This window comes from Engraulis encrasicolus, chromosome 10 (genome assembly GCF_034702125.1).
Source record: "Engraulis encrasicolus isolate BLACKSEA-1 chromosome 10, IST_EnEncr_1.0, whole genome shotgun sequence".
In the NCBI taxonomy this organism is placed as follows: Eukaryota; Metazoa; Chordata; class Actinopteri; order Clupeiformes; family Engraulidae; genus Engraulis; species Engraulis encrasicolus.
This window is the reverse complement of record NC_085866.1, coordinates 50,951,877-50,972,179: the sequence shown is the minus strand read 5'-3', so window position 1 is coordinate 50,972,179 and position 20,303 is coordinate 50,951,877. Positions and strand designations below refer to the sequence as shown.

At 42.9% G+C, this 20,303-nt stretch overlaps 3 protein-coding genes across 5 annotated transcripts in view; all 3 read left to right on the top strand.

Moving 5' to 3' along the window:
- The window catches only part of snrpg (small nuclear ribonucleoprotein polypeptide G), a 35,943-nt gene that overhangs the window by 14,937 nt on the left and 703 nt on the right, over positions 1–20,303 (top strand). Inside the window, exons 2-4 of one of the 2 annotated variants that reach the window (XM_063209253.1) lie at positions 16,970–17,025; positions 17,232–17,254; positions 17,608–17,732. In XM_063209253.1, the coding sequence (XP_063065323.1) occupies positions 16,994–17,025; positions 17,232–17,254; positions 17,608–17,732 (180 nt within the window). In that variant the 5' untranslated portion in view covers positions 16,970–16,993. Of the gene's footprint in view, positions 1–16,875; positions 17,026–17,231; positions 17,255–17,607; positions 17,733–20,303 lie in introns of those variants that run through there. The other variant, XM_063209252.1, reaches the window with a different exon arrangement.
- mylk2 (myosin light chain kinase 2) lies at positions 596–12,097 on the top strand. The gene is made up of 18 exons (XM_063209489.1): positions 596–777; positions 2,273–2,370; positions 2,796–2,883; positions 3,285–3,759; positions 4,778–4,908; positions 4,960–5,032; positions 5,503–5,699; positions 6,390–6,501; positions 6,733–6,950; positions 7,459–7,564; positions 8,031–8,124; positions 8,298–8,407; positions 8,555–8,696; positions 8,800–8,870; positions 9,391–9,519; positions 9,732–9,884; positions 10,431–10,563; positions 11,430–12,097. Exons 1-18 carry the CDS (start codon positions 609–611, stop codon positions 11,508–11,510), a joined length of 2,580 nt encoding a protein of 859 aa, XP_063065559.1. The 5' UTR covers positions 596–608; the 3' UTR covers positions 11,511–12,097.
- Positions 12,432–16,574, top strand: si:ch211-148l7.4 (uncharacterized protein LOC563603 homolog). 2 transcript variants are annotated; one of them, XM_063207687.1, is made up of 2 exons: positions 12,432–12,515; positions 13,815–16,574. In XM_063207687.1, exon 2 carries the CDS (start codon positions 13,835–13,837, stop codon positions 15,677–15,679), a length of 1,845 nt encoding a protein of 614 aa, XP_063063757.1. In that variant the 5' UTR covers positions 12,432–12,515; positions 13,815–13,834; the 3' UTR covers positions 15,680–16,574. The 2 variants fall into 2 exon arrangements, with proteins under 2 accessions (XP_063063757.1, XP_063063756.1); XM_063207686.1 differs by lacking the exon at positions 12,432–12,515 and adding an exon at positions 12,708–12,907.

Below are 20,303 nucleotides of genomic sequence, written 5' to 3'. Positions count from 1 at the left end.
CCTGCTTGAAATAGTTCTGTTATCAGTTACTATTCAAGCCTCCAGACCCTGTGCAACCCCCCACCCTCCCCAACCAGAGTTGCCTATTTCGAGTGCGCTGGCCATAGCACTGGCAGATAAAGGTGGAATCTAAGCGGTGTCTGTGCCTGCTAACCCTGGACAGGGCCACACATCAACTCCATTCCCTGCATGGCCACATGCACTTGTGCCTCGACCGTCGTTATGAGGAGGTCAACAGTTAACTTCAATCCCCCCACCACTCTCTGGTAGGGATCTTCTATTCCTAAAATTTAAGATTCAGTACAAACATTTTAACAGTTTTTTCAATGTGTGTGGTGGAGTACTTAGCACTTATTTACAAGGCAAGTGAATGCGGTTATAATGTCAAACTACCATTGTATTACTTAGGTCTAAGTTCATAAATAGAAGCTGAACCTTTCATACAAGAGGCCTTAACAGATGTGATGGATACAAAGCAGTCTGGAACTGCTTGGCAGACTGGGAACGCAGGAGTCGTGGTTTCGGGTCACTGTACCTCCACCAGCCAGCCAACACTGCCAGGAAACTTAACGAGTAGGATAGAGAACAAGGAGGGTCCACCTGGCGAGATGTTTCTTCAGCCAGGTAGTAGAGACTGTGTTATGTGCAGGACATGCAGTAAACACGCTAAACAGCAAGAGGCCATGGCCAGTATGCTCTCCACTCAAGCCAGAGTCCTCGACGCCCTCCAGAAGAATGTTCTGGACATCCAGCGCACCCTGGAGAGCCTCAAGCGAGGTGAGAACAGCCAGGATGGGAATCTATTTAAAGTTGATCAGAATTGTTTTCCCTTGTTTTTTGTGAAATTAAATTGGATTTCATTTCCTATACACATCTCTTGGGTGAGTATACTATATAAACTGTTTGATTTTATCTGTGTTTTTGTGATAAATTGTTTGGTCTGCATAATTGAGATGGGAGTTGTGGACATGGATGTAAAGAACAGTTAAATTTCCCTTGACATGTGGTTGTGAATATCTCAACTTTTAGACCTTTTGCAAAGCAGGAAAAAAATATCTTGAATCCATAACACTATCCATGCGATTGATTAAGCTTAGTCTGTGTCAGTAGCCAATAGGCCTACATGATCTATGGAAGTTAATGAGATTAATTTCTCCACTATCTTCCCTTGTAGACAGTGACATTTGACCGTGCTGGAATGAAGGTTTTTTGGAATAGCTGCAAAGTTTTTTTTTCTTTGTATGTTTTCATAGCCTTTTTGTGCCTTTGTTGAGGACAGGCTAGACATGGCCAGCCTGATCTCCAAAAATTCCCTGCTCCTCGACACGGATGTTAAGGACACGAAATCCGTGTCCAGGAGCACGGATTTTGCCAAAATTCCGTGCTCCTGGACACGGAATTGTTTTCCGTGATGGGCACACGGAAGTGCTTTCTATATTCACACAGCACTGTGTTAACTAAAATACAAACCAAATGCTCATCCTAAGCAAAATAATGCTATAGCAATTTAAGTTGTGCCCTGACCAAAACATTCCCTAACCCATACCTGTCATTAAAGACGTTTTTGAGAAATACCTTTTCCAGTTGGTTGATAGGCTATCAAATTCATATAATGAATGAAAGAATACTAGCTGTGCCCAGACCAAAACAATCCCTAACCCTAACCTGTCAGTAAGAAATGATTTTTTTTTTAGAGAAAAAATATTTGAAATTAGAAAAATCCTGAGAAAACACAAGACTGTGGAAACATAGAGCTGTGGGACTAAAGAGAGAGCACTTCTGTGTGTCCATCACGGAAAACAATAGCCTACCGTGTCCGGGAGCACGGAAAACAATTCCGTGTCCTGGAGCACGGAATTTTGGCAAAATCCGTGCTCCTGGACACGGATTTCGTGTCCTTAGCATCCGTGTCCAGGAGCACAGAATTTTTGGAGATCATGTTGACATGGCAGGGGTGGGAAATGACAAAGGGTGGACTTTGACCCCATTGTCACACAAGCCTTATACGTTGGGTGCCTTGGCATGCTGCACCACAGCACACCCCCTGAAAGTTTTTTCTACAATCTTTAGAGCATTTATTGTGGATGTGACAATTGAGATTTGATTATGATAGGAAGAGAGAGGGAGACAGAGATGGGGTAGGGCTTGAAAATTACCCAAGCCTGACTCAAACAGGGATTCCCATTGGCCAGTAACTCATTCATGGTGTGGCATCACTGCATCCCCAGAATTGTTGCTTAACAAGTAATTTTCAACTCATATCTAACTGAAGGACTGGAGGAGAGAGGTTTGGAGACGGTTGATGAGAAACTACCCCTACCTGTGAGGATACAACAACGGAGAAAGTCACTGCCAATGAGGATGCTGCCGGTAAGACAAAAACATGGTTGTATCTTGTAATAATAGTAATATGGTTTATTTAACATGGAGAGTGGACATTAATAAACGTGCAATAACAACCAGATTTAGACCAATATTTTACCTCTGTTGTCTGTGGACTAGTGTTCACAGCACAGGTCAGATCTATAAAAGACAAAACTACATTATATGTACAAACAAAATAAAAGTCATCTCATCCGTCACATGTAAGGTTGTTTATGTGTGGATCACAGTGCAACACAACAGAGATCCAAGGGTCACCATATTATACACAATATTTCAATATACCATCTAGAAATGTTACAATAGAAGTAGGGTGGCCAAAATGTCACTCAATATTTCAAGAAGTATGTAAAATACTACGTAGTTGGCTTCTATGTTGTTCTGAAATGTAACTGAGGTATTACCTTTTCCAGGATGAAGTGTATGTGCAGCTTGCTGCCAAAAGACATGAAGCAGCTGTCCTCAGTGGAGCACTGAGTGATGCTGACTGCAACAGCACAGGTACTGTACCTTTATTTAGCCTAGAAATCTAGACACATCTATAGCTGTGACGTTACACAGAACTGTGTGGGGATTGGTTGTTCCACCATCCTATTGCGTGGCATTGAGTGCCAAGGCATTTTGATAGACAACCGTTTATCCCGCCCACACTCTCTCCGAGCTCGCCCAGACCCTTGTACAGCTTTTTGCTGTACGGGTCTGGCTTGCCAGGCTAACCTTTATTATTAACACTGAGCAAAGTTACTGGTAATACATAGTCTATGCAGTGGTGCCACTATCACATACCTCACACATTATTATTAGTGTTCTCCATTCATGTTTGGTCTTTGGAGCTGTCCTAACCTCCATACCCAAGCGACATCCTTCATTTTAAAGCAACACCTACTTGTTGTTATCTGCAGACAGAACGGATCAAAAGGAACCAAAAATGGCTGCAGTGTCCATTGCAGAACAGGACAGGGGACATCACCCATCTGACCAAAGTGTTGTGTCTAAAGTTGTGTCTGAGAAGAAAGTGCCACCTCCTCTCGTGCCCAATGCCAAAGAGGACAGAGGACAGCAGCCTCCTGACCTAAGTCTTGTCAAAGTAGTGTCTGAGAAGAAAGTGGCGCCTCCTCTCATGCCCAATGCCAAACAGGACCGAGGACAGCAGCCTCCAGACCTAAGTCTTGTCAAAGTTGTGTCTGAGAAGAAAGTGGAGCCTGCCATTCCCACAGTAGTGCATCCCAGTGTCACAGTGTTAAAGAAAGCAGTAGTGGAATCGGATGGAAGAGCAGTGGTGGCGGTAACCAAAGTGGAGAGTGCGGTGGCAAGCTCTTCACTAGCTGTTGACAAAGCTGGAGCCAAACCGCAGAGCACTACAGCTCCTCCTGGCAGGTAAAGGTGTCTACTGTAATGCCAAATGGCATGAATGATAGTTTACAGATGCCTATTGAGTTATTTAGATCAGTGTTTCTCAACCTTTTTTTAGGCGAGGCACCTTTTCAATTACTGAAAAATTTCAAAGCACCCCAAAGCAACAAGCTGTAACATGGCATCACATCGGATACCACAAAAGCTTAGTAAAGTAACACATTTGGAGACGTCACACAACCTATGTTCGAAGTTGCAGCTTACTGGGGCGACCTAAATTTACTTCATTGTGCATAAATGACAGATGAAAGACTCCACTGACTAAGCAATACTTAATTAATATAGACAAATATGTATTAAATTACATCAGCCACGTTTCCGTGGCACCCCTGAGGGGGGCCTGCAGCAACCCAGGGTGCCCCGGCAACACTGATTTAGATCATGATACCACCATACATGCTTTTGATTTATTTTAGGTGATAACAGCCAGATATCAGGTACACTTTGTGGCAAAATTATTGGCTGAATTTGACAATACTGTATCAGAAATGTATTGTTAAGCAAAATATATTTTTTTTCCATATGTTTGTCACAGTCACAAACACAAAGTTCAGCACAGTCCCATGCACAAATACCCATGTATATTTACATTAAAGGTGCACTGTGCAGGAAATTGTCAAAAAAGGTACTGCAACTCTGCTGCTCATTGAAACTGGGTTGCCTATTTCCAAATTTGATCTTTACATGAAAGTTTACTAAGTAATAAACTAATATGTTCTAGTATGGCCTATGTACAGTCATTTTTGCAGCTAAAAATGTCCATTTCTGGAAATTCAGACCATGGAGAAGATCCCCCTTTTCATGTATGTAAAGTGCAATTTTCCCAGTCATAATGAATAATTAGAATTTGATGGTGGTGAAAAGTATTCATGCAAAAGGTAACATTAGTGAATGGGTAGCATGAATTCTGGAAATAAACAAAAATCTTACACAGTGCACCTTTAAATAGCCCAACTCTGATGTACCCTTGTGTCTGCAACAGTGTAGAATCAAAGCCTCCACCAGACACCATCAGGGCTTCCCCGCAGCAGCAGGAGCCGCCTGTGGGGGCTGGGAAGCAGACTACTGTAGCAGCCAAGACCGATCTGGGACAGAGGTCAGTTGCACTTCACTGTGCTTTCAGGACTAGAGGTTGCTAATTAATTTGGCTTCATGAAGTTACAGGGGAAACCTCACTAAATGTTCTGCAGCCGTTGACCAAATCAGCTGATTCCAATCAGCACACGTCTCCAGCCAGGTAAACAAAGTTATTCGAGAAATATTTTTTAACCATGGATTGCCAAGCATTTGTACTTCACTTCAATCTCCCTTGGGAATTTAAATGTGAGCAATGGATGAATTGAACTATCTGCATTAGAATATAAAGAGCTGTTGAAGACTCGGATGCCTTATCTCAAAAAGTCAGATAACATTGGCATGCATCTTCAGCTGTTTAAAAAAGTAATCTTTTTATGGCCTTTGCATGTGAAATATTATTCATGTTAATCTGAAAAACAACTTTTTGACAATTGCACAGATCAATTGGAAACACAATATCCATCCAGAAATCCAATTAATACTGCACTATATTTTTTGGAATCTTTTTTTTTTAAACAAAATTTGTTTGACAGCACCTTGAATTCTCACTTCTATAAATTTGTCGGTAGCATTCTGACACTTGTCATATCATCCACAAAAGCATTGTATTTTGTGTGTTCATCATAACAGACAGTTGTCATCAGCACCAGAGCCTGCTGCTAAAGTCTTCCCCCCGCCAGTGAAGGCAGAGAAAGCCCCATGCCCTGAGAAAGCTGCTGCCACTTCAGTTAAAGACAACGTCAAGTTGTCAGTTCAGTTTACCATAAACCCCATCCAACCCACAATTTGTGACAAACCATTCCAAAAACCCTCCCCAAAAGTATCAGGTAAATGACCATACATGAACAATTTGCATATACTTTGCTTACCTCAAACAGAAGATACATGTTTTTGCATTTTTTAAAGGTGATAATATTTTATTCTATGTTTTCTTTTCTTGCACCAACATAGCATTTTCATTTTGTTGCACTTTAACCCATTTTAGCCTAAGGCACCTGCAAAAAAAATCCATATTGCTGAAGCCATTTTTGGGAAGATATGCCCTCTGCCTATTAAAACCTAAATATCTCAGCCTCCAAAGCACACATAAATATGAAATAAGTTGCATTTAAAAGCTAAGACCCTCATCTTGCATTCGAATGTGTCCATTCAGCTCTAACAGAACCACATTTTTAATTAAAAAAACCCCTCAAATCTCAAGAGCCCGAATGCAGCGTATACAGTATGTCGCCGAAGGTGCCAAAGGTGAATCATTCATTAATTTATTCATTCATTCATTCAAACAGCGGCAGCAACAGGCTGAAATGGGTTAAAAATCACAGAACCTCAGTTTCAATCGGAACATATTTTCTTTACTGTCTACAGTATATCACAACCCCAAATATGCCTTTATTGTTGTTCCTGTACAACATTGTATTATTATGATGTATTGTGAGTATTTTAACCTGTTTCATCAGATGTCTGGTAAATTATATTTATTTTACCGTCTTTTTTACACTGACTAAAAAATGTAACAGTGCCACCATCAAGTCTTGCACCCCCCAAGCCAACAGAAGTAGCTGTCCCACCACCGACCACAGATCACACATCTATGAGGCATGTCCAAAGCTGTCCTGAAGCATTGCAGAGGTGAGAAAGTAAGACATTTATGTGGGAGCAAGTGCTAATTCTTATTACAAGTTATATGGGAGACATTAGATTAAAATGATACATCTATCTCAAGACATTCCTTTAATTTTGGTTGTGTCATAGTGTTTGTGTTGACAAGACTCTTTTGATGTAGTCTTCTTACATCCCACCATCATCTTGCCAAAATAATTTACTGGTTTTAAATGTCCGACCTGATTGGTCTGATTGTAGATTGCAGAGTTTGCGGCCAAAAGTGGACACTTTGGCCAATAAGGTGCCATGGATGCCAAAGGGCAGCCCTCCTGCCACAGCCGTGGGCACTGCCTTCTCTCCTGCTGTTGGCCAAGCCTCTGCCAGCGGCATACAGATCAGAGTGAGCCCAGCTACGGAAGAAAAGACCACCGCCGCAACGTCTCGTGCACCCCCCAAAACTGTACTGAAAGTCATAGGTAAGTTTGGGCAAGTTTGTTTAAAGGGACACTGTGTGAGACTTTTAGTTGTTTATTTCCAGAATTCATGCTGCCCATTCACTAATGTTACCTTTTTCATGAATACTTACCACCACCATCAAATTATAAGTATTCATTATGACTGGAGAAATTACATGAAAAGGGGGATCTTTTCCATGGTCCGCCATTTTGAATTTCCAAAAATGGCCATTTTTAGCTGCAAAAATGACTGTACTTGGACCATACTAGGAAATTTGTGTTTATTACTTAGTAAACTTTTATGTAAAGATCAAATTTGGCAATAGGCAGCCCAGTTTCAATGTACAGCATAGTTGCAGTACCTTTTTTGACCATTTCCTGCACAGTGTCCCTTTAATCTTACAGTCTGGAATTGTGATAGACAATTATAACGTTGACAGGGGTGTTAAGTAAGACTTCCCCACATTAGAGTGAACAGGGCAATGTCATAAACCGACTAAATTACACATTGTCCCTCTTTGCTATTCAGATGATATTCCACCTCAGCCGGCCCCCTTCTCCCATCGCTTCGTTGCTCTGAAGACCACCCCTCCACATGATTACTTTACAGTCCACACCAAAGAGGTTCTGGGCGGGTGAGTCTGATGCCTTCGTTGTCTACAGACTCTTTGTCTGAGTCTATGGTCTTGAAAACCTGCTTGAATGTGTGAATAATCTTTCACTAGAGAGCTTGACTATGCACTCCATACAGAAATGTGGTCTGTATAGAAATAGTGCAAAAATGAATACTGCAATCAAATCAAATTAAAAAGTGTTCCAACTTAAGACAAAACAGATTCAACATTATGAACTGAATTTTCTGTTGAATTGATTGTTCGAATTAACACATTAACAAATCAACTTTTCAAGGAGCATACCCACCTGGCTTCAGAGACTAAAATGGTGAAAGCCTTTGTAAATCAGAGCGGTATCATCATCCATTTGCTGAAATCACGTCTGAGCTAAAACCACATAACAGATTTTTTACTCTCTGAATATGTCACTATGGCACAATGTGGTGAAACGAACATGTAAAAAACCCCATATTTTGATATTTTGCAGTGGACGATTTGGCAAAGTGCACAGATGTACAGAAAACTCCACTGGCTTGAGGTTGGCAGCCAAGATCATCGTCACACGAACAATCAAAGAAAAGGTAAAGCCACACCAAAGACCCCAAAAATAATGTGCATACATCACAAATTTGACCAATATTTCACCGTATGTATGGCTGACAGCATGGGGCATCTGTTCTGATTAAAGTGATGTGAAACAGGATCTCATTTTAAATAGGATCACTGAATCCTGTGCATTGTTTTTCCCTCTCAGGAAATGGCTGGGAATGAGATACAGGTTATGAACCAGCTGAGTCATGCTAACGTCCTACAGTTGTATGCAGCGTTTGAACTCAAAAACCAAGTTATGCTCATACTGGAATAGTGAGTAGTAAATATTCTATCTCCACCTTTGAGCGTTGTCTTTTGTCACATCATTTGTTCTACAGTAGAACTGCTTATTTGCCGTTCTTCCTTTCTGATCTTGTCGTGTGGCACTGCACTTCTGTTCCTATCATGTTCATCCCTCAGTGTGGAAGGTGGGGAGTTGTTTGAGAGGATTGTGGATGAGAGTTCGCCACTGACAGAGGTGGATGCCATGGTGTTTGTGAGACAGATCTGTGAGGGTATTCAGTACATGCACCAGATGTATGTGCTCCACCTTGACCTCAAGGTAAACATGCCACCTTTGGCCAGACCATCCCCATACACATATTTTCTTTCAGTGTTCTGCAGTCATGTTGTAAGCTCATGTCACTCTTTTTTGGGGTCCTCAGCCAGAGAATATCCTGTGTGTGAATCGGACTAGTCACCAAGTGAAGATCATTGACTTTGGACTGGCCAGACGGTATGTGCCAAGGCCGTGTGGCCAGCAGCTTCATTGCATGGGTTTGGAGCACAGGTATCAATGCCGGGTTCAGAAAGTAAAAACCCTGCCACAAATTTGATCCAACCAACCAGCTCTGAATCACCTGATTATGGGGCACCTAAGTCACGCCCTCTACATCCTGGTTCATGGGGCAGGGGGAGTCAAAAAATAATTACTGGTCTTGAAAATGAGTGTTTTTTTTTTTTACACCAATCGAAACCTTGGACCTCCACCTATGCGCCACAAATCCAAAAATCACTCATTTTCAAGCCCAGTAATCATTTTTTGATTCCCTCTGCCTCATGGACCAGGAAGTAGAGGGCGTGACTTAGGTGCCCCATTGAGCACTCAAGACCGGTAGAGCAGCTACTTATTGGAGTCACCTGTGTTGGAAGGAAACTGTGGCAGGGTGTTTACTTTCCGGACGGGAATTAATTAACACCTCTGGTTTGGAGTATAATGTGGTATGATGTGGTGTTTCTTGGTTATTCTTTTTCAGGTACAAGCCCCGTGAAAAGCTCCGCGTGTCATTTGGGACGCCAGAATTTCTGGCCCCAGAGATCGTCAACTTTGATTTTGTCTCTTTTCCTACAGACATGTGGACACTGGGAGTTATCACCTACATGCTGTGAGTCCCTTACTATATTTTCCAGTTGGAATAATTTATGCTTTCATCACAACTGTATTTTATTTTTTACTTGTATAGCTTTTAGAGCTGTGCTGATACAGTGTAGTGCCAATGTCATTAGGTATACATTCCCATTATCAACAATTATATTAATGCTTTCAGTTCAACCATACCATCCCTGTTGTCTTTGCAAAAACACATTTCAACTGCAGGCTCAGTGGCCTATCCCCGTTCTTGGGTGATGACGACACGCAGACCCTAAACAACGTGGTCATGGTCAGCTGGTACTTTGATGAGGACGCTTTTGAGCATGTCTCAGATGAAGCAAGAGACTTCATATCCAATCTACTCATCAAAGAGAGAAGGTGATGGTTTTACCATGTAAAATTGTGAACTGCGTTTATGTACAGCTTTTGTTAAGATTAAGTAGGCCTAATGTAAAACAAATTTATAGTAACTGTATAAGTAAATAAGTGTTGTATGAACAGATTGATTTGTTTACAATGCCACATAAATTCCAAATTGCCTAGTTTTACCTGCCCAATTCAGTCAGGAGATCATTCGACCAGGCAATCACCCCGTTGAATTGGACAGGTACAATTAGGTACAGTAATTTGGAATAAGTGGCATTGTAAACTCATGACAAAAGCATGTTATACATAATTCATGCGTCAGGGTGGTGCAGTCAGTGCCACTATTGTATGGATTTTTTTTTTTTTTTTTTTTTTTTTTAGTGGACTATCTAAGAGGCATATTGATTGCGGCATATCATCCACCAATTACTAATTCATTTATGGGCATTAGATGCTGTTGCGCCATCTGAGCCCCCCCAAAAAACGTCTTTGATCCATTTACCAAAGGAAAATGTGTGCCTATGCCAGTGCCAATGACCCTGTATTCATTGTGTGCAGTGGTCGGTATAGTGCGGCGCAGTGTCTGAAGCATTCCTGGCTCAACAACATCTCAGAGAAGGCCAAAAGCTGCAACATCGTGCTGAAGTCACAAGTGCTGCTGAAGAAGTATATGGCCAGAAGAATGTGGAAGGTTATACACATTGTTATATGTACTGTAATTTACCCTTAATAACAATTTTTTGTTCTATTGTACAATTCTGTACAGCACATTTGTGCTGCTGTACGTGCCTAGCCACAAGAAAACAGGCCGCAGGTAGGCCTGTGGACATATTCAGTTAATCAAAGATTCGGATAGTGCAGATCCTCATCTTTACACTGATACCCTAGCCATGGTAATCTGGTGATATTTGATGAATTTGTGGCCTTTTGAATGTGTTCATAATGTCCTCATAAAGTCGAAAACAGAGCATTCTCTTGCCCATAGAAATGACATAGATTGACAATGACAAAGAATGACAAAGATTTTCTTAGTTCTCCCAATACAATAGAATGTCTCCGATGACATTACACTAGCCCTTTTAAAGGCAAAAAGTATGCCTGCAGACAAACCAATACGGTTTTGAAGTATTGAATATCTTCTTCAAGATCCCAACTTATAGATTCTGCAAATAAATAGAAAATTACGGAAAAAAAGCCAAAAACATATATTTGAAATGTTCTCAGTTTCACCCGGCCGACCTGTTTCCTTGTGGCTACTGTATATTGTTGAATAACAATAAATGGAGAGTTCATATGTAAAACCCTATATCCTTGCCATGAAAAACTTGTAAAATGCTTTTATTTTCTCCAAGCAATTTTGATCAAAAAGACACTTAAATGTTACATCAAGTACACCAAGTCATGCCCAAACGAAACAAGATGGGCTGTGAGTTAAATATAGAAATACAAGCTATTTTTGTAAACTCATCGCAAATTCACTTAGAGGAATGTTCACCCTTCAAATCACGCTTGTGTTCTGAAACTAAATTCCTGATGACTGTGTCTCTTCTCCCACAGAAAAACTACATTGCGATTGCAGCAGCCAACAGGTTCAAGAAGATTGGCAGTTCAGGCTCTCTTACATCCTTGGCCGTTTGACTCCTCCATGTTCCATGCCATGTGAAGATGTGTCTTTGAGTGGACACATACATAGCCCTACATTGAAAGCCTCAGTTATTCATTTTTTTTTGGGAGGGGGCTGTTTTTCCCTCTTGGCCGTGTGTGTGTGTGTGTGTGTGTGTGTGTGTGTGTGTGTGTGTGTGTGTGTGTGTGTGTGTGTGTGTGTGTGTGCGCGCGCGCGCGCGTGTGCCGTGCCGCTGCGCCCTTGCGCCTACAGTATGTCAATGATGTTGGATTACAATGTGTTTTCTAACCTACAATAAGTATGTCTGTTATAGTTAATTATACATTTCTACCTTTAATAGGGTAAACTGTGATGACCATCCTTTTGCTTTAACATTTCGTGTGTGGTTTTCCCCTGTTTTGATTGTGGCCTGTGTGGTTTTGATGGTTTGGTTTTTAGCAAGTGTGTAGCCTTGACATGTCTTTGCTTTCATGTTTGTGTTGCTATTTTAACATCTCTTATGGACTTTTGCATGAATAATCTGGGCATTGCAAGTTGTTAACTTTCAAGCCAAAATGAAATGAAATATTGAGCTTTTCTTTAATAAAGGTCAATCATATTACTTGCTGTGGTAAGCTACATTTAAACCCAGATGAAGAATTTTGGTGGAAGGTGAAAGGTCTAGTTCAGTGGTTCTCAATCTTTTTTTAATACCATCAGATCTGCCAACGCCTCCCTTAGTATTAAAAAAAATAAAATAGACAAATGCACCCCAATTTCTCAGGTGGATATTTCTCAACGCCCCCATAGGGCTCTCCCACGCCCCCTGAATAATATCTTAAACATGATAAACTACCTAGCCTTTCAACATTTTACAGCAACATAGTAATTCGTAGTGCAGTCTGTTTCTGCTGGGGGCAGGACTACCAGTATGAATGAACAACTTTGGCCATTTCCGTTCTTCGAGAGGGGAAAAAAAGGATTGTGGTCACGTACTATCCATCATCAGCACGGAGGTGTTTTGACGCTGCAGTGTGACGGTATTGGTGAATTATTTCCTGCATTTCAATTATCAGTTGTAGTTTGAAATATCAAGCTATGTTAGACAATATGATACTCCGCTACTTTAAGCATAAACACAAACAAACCCAGCACCGCTGACAGCACTCTAGTGTTAAGCAAAAAAACACAGGCAGTATGGTTGTTGTAGTTCTTTTTGGGGGATGCTGGAACGTGCAGAGCAGACCCACATGCATGCACGTCATTAACCCTCCAAACTGAAACTAAAGTGCTTGACGTTGCGCACATAAATCGTTCAAAATAGCAAAGTTTTGAATTGGTTTGTGTCGGGGTCGACGCGACGTGTTCATGAACAGATAGCTTCATGGTTGCGTTTTAAATTTACCCATGTCTGCCTCAGAAGTGTCTACTGGTGAGTTGTGTTTGGTGTGTTTGTAGTTCGCTTGTTAGCATGGTGCTAGCTAGCATATCCTTATCTTAGCTACTTGTTGCTACAAAAACGGTAATGTTGCGTTGAAATGGGACATAAACACTACATTTCCTAACAGTTAATCTGTTCCCTTGCTCTTCAGATAATATGCGTGCACTGAGGCAGTGTCACATGCCCAAACTGCGACTAAGAGCACTTCCCTATGTGTCAACAGAGATTCGTCATAGCCTACTTGTGATCCTTTTAAGCGTTATTGTGGACTGTTTAATCCATTTCGTTCCAAACATAATCGAGGTTGGCTTTGGCCAACGGTGCTTGTGGGGTATCTGGAGCCATAAACCGTGACACAGTGTGTTATAAAAGGCCCCAACGCAAATAGGAGCCATATAAATATAGTAATTCACTGGGGTGCATCCTGTGCATTTCCAGCGGTTTTGCTGATTCTAAAATGCATTCGTGTAGAACTATGCAATGTATTTTTCTCTTGTCTGTTCACAGACAGCAACATGAAAGTCTTCATATAACAGAATGGTTTATGTAGACAAAAATACTCCTCTATAACTGGTCCTCCTAATTTTAGCATTGGAACACTTATTTATAGACCTTGGACTACTTCACCCAGACTAATGGTGGTGCATACTTAGTCTCACTCAGGAATGCTGATGGAAAAGTAAATGTTGCCCTCTTCACAGAACCAGTGCCATCATTCTTATGACTTACATGAAGCATAGTTTTACATATGATGACCATTAGGTCAGTGTGTGAAGGGGTTTAATGTTAAATGGCACACTTGGTGTCTGGTGGAATGCAACGTCAATGCACTTTGCAATGCTTGGCTTGTTATTATAGGGAGTCGACATTAACAGTAAGTGCGCTTTGCCTTTGACAGATGTGTGTGGCCGATGAAGGATGGATGTGGCCTCTCGCAGCTGGGACACTGGAGATGAAGACAATACAGAGGCCTTCTTGAGGAACCGGCAGGCAGGTGGAGCGTTTTCCAAGCTGGCCGAGCTGATGGCACAGGCGGAGCAGAAAGCTGAAGCCCGCAGCCACCACCACCACCACAAGTCTCACCATCACCACCACCACCACCACCAGTCCGCAGCCACCGTCACCACGTGCGCCGAGTGCCACCAGGATTTCCCGGACGTGGCAGCGCTCGCTCGCCACCAACAGAAGCACCACACCCTGCGCAAGCCGCACCGCTGTAAAACCTGCCGGCAAGAGTTTGCACTCCTCTCCTCTCTGCAGCTCCACAAGTGCCTCGGCTCCCCCTCGTCTATGTGCCAGCTCTGCCATGGGAAGGCCCAGCGCGGGGCTCCGTGTTCTGCCTGCTCGACGGACCCCTCTGACACCAAGGGCCCACGACAACATCACCACGACAGCAGCCCGTACGCCTGCGCTCCCTGCGGCCGCGCCTTCAGCCACAAGCAGGAGCTGCTCTATCATCAGCAGGCGGGCGGTTGTCAGCCCGCTCCTCTCAGCCCCAAGGCTGTCAAGCCCTCTACCACGGCACTAGCGTCCTTCACGCCTGCCGCCTCCACCCCTACGCCCTCCTACGCGTCCCTTCCCCCCTCGTCACCGCCCATGCCCGCTGCCACGGCCTGCTCGTTCTGCTCCCGTGTGTTCCGCTCGGCTGCCGGGCTTGCTAACCATCAGCGCACTTGGCACCCAAGCCAGGCGGACAAGGACTCAACATCGACGACGATGACGAAACTTCCACAGAAATCTGCAGTCAAATTGAATGGGAAGACGTCATCAGAAAAGATACCTGGTGCGAAGTGCAAGCAGGACAACTTGTCAGACTCTGCCACAAAGAAGCGAGACACGGGCAGCAGCAGCGGGGGTGGTGATGGTGGTGGAGGTGGAAGTGGTAAGAAAAGTCAGCTGTTCCCTTGCCGCTCATGCGACAGGGTGTTCTCCCAGACCTCCACGCTGCACCAGCACCGGAGAGAGGTGCACCAGCGGGAGAAGAGGGCCTGGCGCGAGCACCGGACGTCGGCCAAGAGCACGCGGCAGGGGAAGAAGGGCGAGACGTACCCGTGCCCCATCTGTGGCAAGGTCTTCCTCCACCACCTGACGCGCTGGACGCACCTGCGCACCCACAGTGCCCAACAACAGGAGCAGCAGCAACAGCAGAACCCAGTGCGAAAGCCACTAGGCAGGCCACCGGGTGCGAAGCCACTAGGCAGGCCGCCGGGCGTAAAGACGCTAGGCAGGCCACCAGGTTCGAAGCCACTTGGAAGGCCACCAAAGCTCACCAAGGCTGCTGAAAAGCACCCCCTGAAAAAAGCCAAAAAGTCTACTAAAAGCGGACCCACTGCGACCAAAACAGAGCACAAGAAACGGAAGAAGGAGCAGGAGAGGAGGGTGGCAGAGGAAGAGGAGGACGAGGATGATGATGATGAAGACAGAGATGAGGACAAGGAGGAGGAGGGCAGGGAGTTCCCGTGCCCCTCCTGTCTGGAGGTGTTCAGCTCCTCGTCTGACCTCCACAAGCACGAGGAAGTGCACCAGCCGGCCGAGGTGACCATCACGACCTGCTGCGTCTGCAGCGAAGACATCGCCCCTGCAGAAGGGGAGGAAGAGGGAGCCGCCGCCACCGCCGTGCCTAAGCTGGTCTACCACTGTGCGCCGTGCAGACAGGCCTTCTCCTCGCTACACAGCTTCCTACAGCACTGTCGCATGCATCTGCCCAGTGACTCTGATGACGGGGACGGATCCGAGACGGACTCTGCTAATGAAGTTGGTTAAAAGGGCTCCTTGAGTGCAAGGTATCTCCTCTAGTTGCTTCCTCTGTCCTACAGCCTCGTACCTCAAGGCTCCACGCCATTGAGGCCAGTTCAATAAACAACAAGGTGAGAAGAGGAGGAGGAGGATGGAGGATGGTGGTCGAGATTCCATTGAAATGGGCCTGCATGTAGTACGTAATTCCTCCATCCTTCCTGGATTCCTTCATTGTTTCCTTCATGGGAGGAAGAGCGGCACAGACACTCGAGGACGGATATAGACTTGCACAGTGTGTGAAGCCATTCCTCTATCCAACAACAATGTTGTTTCAGGGTTACGCACTTTGACTGACAGATGTGATACTTGTGACGAGGATGAGGTTTATTGTGTGTGGAGGAGGTCATATATTTGACGCTTTAAGAGGATTTATCACCAGCGATGAAATGTTGATATGCTTTTTGCAGCTTTGCTATCACTGATGTTCTGTTTTGTAAGTATTTGGTTGTATTTTTGTTTTTCCTCAGTTTCAAAAGACCTACACCTGAGCCTTACTTGGAATATTGCAAATGGATGTGATGAATTGGAAATGAGGGAGATGTGAAAGATACTAATGTGATGTATGAACTGTAATCGACACTGTGATCCTTTTTATAAATAGGTATAAGATAGAAGATGTACAGAAAATAGTATAGATATTGTAGATCATTAAAATCAAAACTATATAACACTTACATGAACTTCTCTCTCAGGCTCTTTTTTTCAGGAAATATTGTCGCATGTGGTTTAGATGTTCAAACTTCCTTACCAAATGTAGATTAACCTTTATTCTGTGAAGAGTTCATGCAAGGGTAAATGACTAGGCAGTGATATTGAATGTCTAAAAACTATGTATGCATAAGATTAAACTATTTTTCATGAATGAGTTTTGTTTTTTAAATGGCTGTCATTCCATCCATCAGATTTTGACATTACGTGCCATTATATTTAGATTTTAGTAGGGCCTACCTAGGCGCAGACCTGGCCTGGTATGCGATGCTAAATTGAAGTGTAACGTGTTTAGTTCATGCTTCTCACAATTTAACATTTAAAATGAATGAATAGTATTTTAAGGAACACATAGTCTTGTTATAGAAATAAGGAATAAATTGCACAGGCACTTTATTGGTCAGGAGGGGATGCAGAAGCCACATCCTTGGTACCTTCCGCTCCGGTGCTGTGGGGGGCGGTAGGACAAAGGCTTGAATGTCATTTGGAGAGCGCGCATGACAATCCGGAAGTTACAACTTGCGTGGGGTTTACGATTTGTGACCATTCTTTGGCTGAAAGGATAGCGTGAAAATGAGCAAAGCACATCCACCCGAGTTGAAAAAGTAGGTGTAATCTAATCGTTAACGTTATCTAATTTGTGTTAGCGTTGTATATTGAACGCATTTCGCCGTGTCTTTCATAGAGAGGTATTCATTCCAATGCTAGTATTCTGGCTAGCTAACTCGTGTATCCTGAGTGCAGGCAGATAATGGGGGGGCTATGTGGATGAACTAAACTTGAACTAATCTTTGCTTTCACTCTTTTATAGGTTTATGGACAAGAAGCTTTCTCGTGAGTATATATTGTAATATAACTACTGATTATGTGCACTGCGCATATTAATGTTGCGAAACCGCATCTAACAATGGCCTCTTCTGAATGGGCGCTATGCGAATGCAATGTAACAGCCATTACAGATTAGTTACAAACTGATTCTCATTGTTGCGGACATTCTGAAGATGTAGCAAATACTGCAACCACTTCTGAGATCATATCTAACCAGCATTTCGGCCAAAGTTTCGATATTGTGTTGCAACGTACAATACTTGTCTTGAAGTTGATGTCAGGATATTTGACTCTCCTGTGATTAGTTATCATGCACATTTTTGAAGGATCAAATAATGTTTACATCAATATGTTCACAGTAAAGCTGAATGGAGGACGACATGTGCAGGGTGTTCTGCGTGGCTTTGATCCCTTCATGAACTTGGTGGTGGATGACACAATGGAAATGGCACCCGGAGGACAACAGAACAACATCGGCATGGTGGTTAGTATCAGTTACTTACTGACCCACATTAATGTATGTGTCCATATTAGAATTTGTGTTATCTGTCGAATGAAGGACTTGAGTGGTTCTTGTGTAATTGTTTCCACCCATTAAATACACAAAATTCCGATTGTGGCAATGAGTTTCTGCACTTCTTGCATGAACCATAGAGGCATTGGACTCGTTTTTAATGGAGCAGTGCTGCTTTTACTTTACCATTTTAATGCATTCTGGTTAGAAACTAATCATGGTTATCATGTTGGAGCATTGACCAAGGCGCTCATTCAGAATGCATTGAAATGGAAACGTGTGCATGCCCGCTGCAGAGCAAAAGCAGCACTGCTCCATCAAAAACGACCCCCTTGCTCAATGCTCGATCACGATAATCATGATGTACCCTCATCATGTACATTGAGAGTGCTGCTGCCCATGTTGCATTGTCCTTCCCACCACTGCACAGTATCAAGTCCTGACATGATCAAGCACGTGAACGTGTACAACTGAAGACACTTGTGCTGATCTTCCCATCATGTCAGTCTTTCTGTAGTTGGGCCTGGTGCATTCCTGGAAAACATGGCACACAGGTTTTGCTAGTTAACTAATCTTTATAAATTTTCCAAATTCGAGATTGACTTTTCACCTATTGTTTAAACTTTACAATGAGAAAGCAGACCAGGACTGAAAAGGACTTTTAAACTTTAAAGGTGCTTTTCAGTCCTGGTCTGCTTTCTCATTGGCCAATGGCCAAGTAGCCCAAGTGTGTTGGTTTTTGGAGAGGCTTTTCTGTACAGTCATTGGAGGTCAGTGCGAGTTAGCTGTTTTCTGGCTTAGGCTTACATCAACAGAGTTACCGAGTTATTCGATGTTTATTCCGGATAGCTTGTCACAAGCGCACATGGATCCCGGACACTATCTCCAAACTTACCCCACAAAAATCACGTCACGACACCAAACGTCTACAGTAGTACGAATAGTCTGTTCTCACCGAACGAAGCATTTGTAAATAGTCCAGAAGTTTATTATCAACACAAACCGAATAGCTTTTCTGCTGCTAAAACTGCGCCGGCGTTACTTCCGTCATCTGAGACTAGTCCGTAGAAGTCCTCAACGAATCTCATAATAATGCACAATGTAAAATGAAATCAGCATCAGTATTGATAACGAAAATCCTTGTCTAATTGATAGTATGTAACATTTGAAATATGTTTTAAGTGTTGCCTTGAAAATATAAGCCTTAATCACAATTCAGTGAAAACATTTGTTGAGGACTTTTACGGGCTAGTCTCAGATGACGGAAGTAACGCCGGAGCAGTTTTAGCAGCAGAAAAGCTATTCCGCTTGTGTTGATAATACACTTCTGGACTATTTACAAACTTCCAAATGCTTCGTTTTGTGAGTACAGACCATATTTCTACTACTGTGAGAAGTTTTTGTGGGATAAGTTTGGTGATTGTGCCCGGGATCCATGTGCGCTTGTGACAAGCTATCCGGAATAAACATTGAATAACTCGGCAACTCTGTTGATGTAAGCCCAAGCCAGAAAACTCTTCGGGTGGACTACTGGATGGGTGTCACGGTTCACATGGCATTAGGGTGAATCTACTCCGAACCGTCACTTTCAAGTAATGTTGAAAGTGTGGTGCAAGAAAAAAAGGCAGTGTGTGCGATTGGTCAGCCCATCTGTATCTACAGAGTACCAAGCAGAGTTACTCTGACTGTTGGATGCTACAGGGCAAAGCCTATGAGTGTGTCAGGGTGCCATAAAATAAAATATTGCTTTTTAATATTACTTTTTAAAAAGGAGGAGACCAAGGCATTATGAAATTGCCCATAGAAATACATTGGGATACTTTCTAGCCTAATGCCTGTCTGGCAAGGGGCCACAGGTATCCCATTTGCTCCACAGCTTTGTGGAGCAAACAGAATTGTACAAATGGCTGCAGCTTAATGCACTGGTGATTTGTCTCTTTCCGTTTGATTTACTGCTTATGCTGGACCGCCAAAATAACTAGTGAGCAAAATTATGTTTAAGGCTTTATTTTGATACAAAGTAAACCCAACATATGCCATTATAATCAACTTTCCATTTTGATTTCCATGATTGTCTTGTCTTTTGTTGGAGAATTCAAAATCTGGTGAATCATTGGTCATTTTGTTAGGGCCTAGTCTTGTTCTCCTGTGAAATGGATAACTGAAGGCATCTCCAAGTCAACGCCAAGTGCTAGTACTAAGCATCCCATCAAATTACAGTATCTCTGCTATAAAGTTACATCTTGTATCCACTTACCTGAGCATACAAGCAAATGTAGGTTTTTGTGATAAAGAATGGTTGAGCTGTCAGTTATTTCAGCATAGTCTTTGAATGCGGTACGTGTTATGGTGTGTATATGATGGAAGTGACAATAAAAGCTGACTTGAGTTGACTTCAAGGTTTTGTCCATATTTGTGCGTGCTGTTTTCGATGATCTCAGGTCTTAATTGCGATCAAAATTTTGACTGAGGAGACTCCAAGCATAATGTCCATCCACTGATGTTTCTGTGTTGTAAGTACAGAACTCACTGTTGATTAGG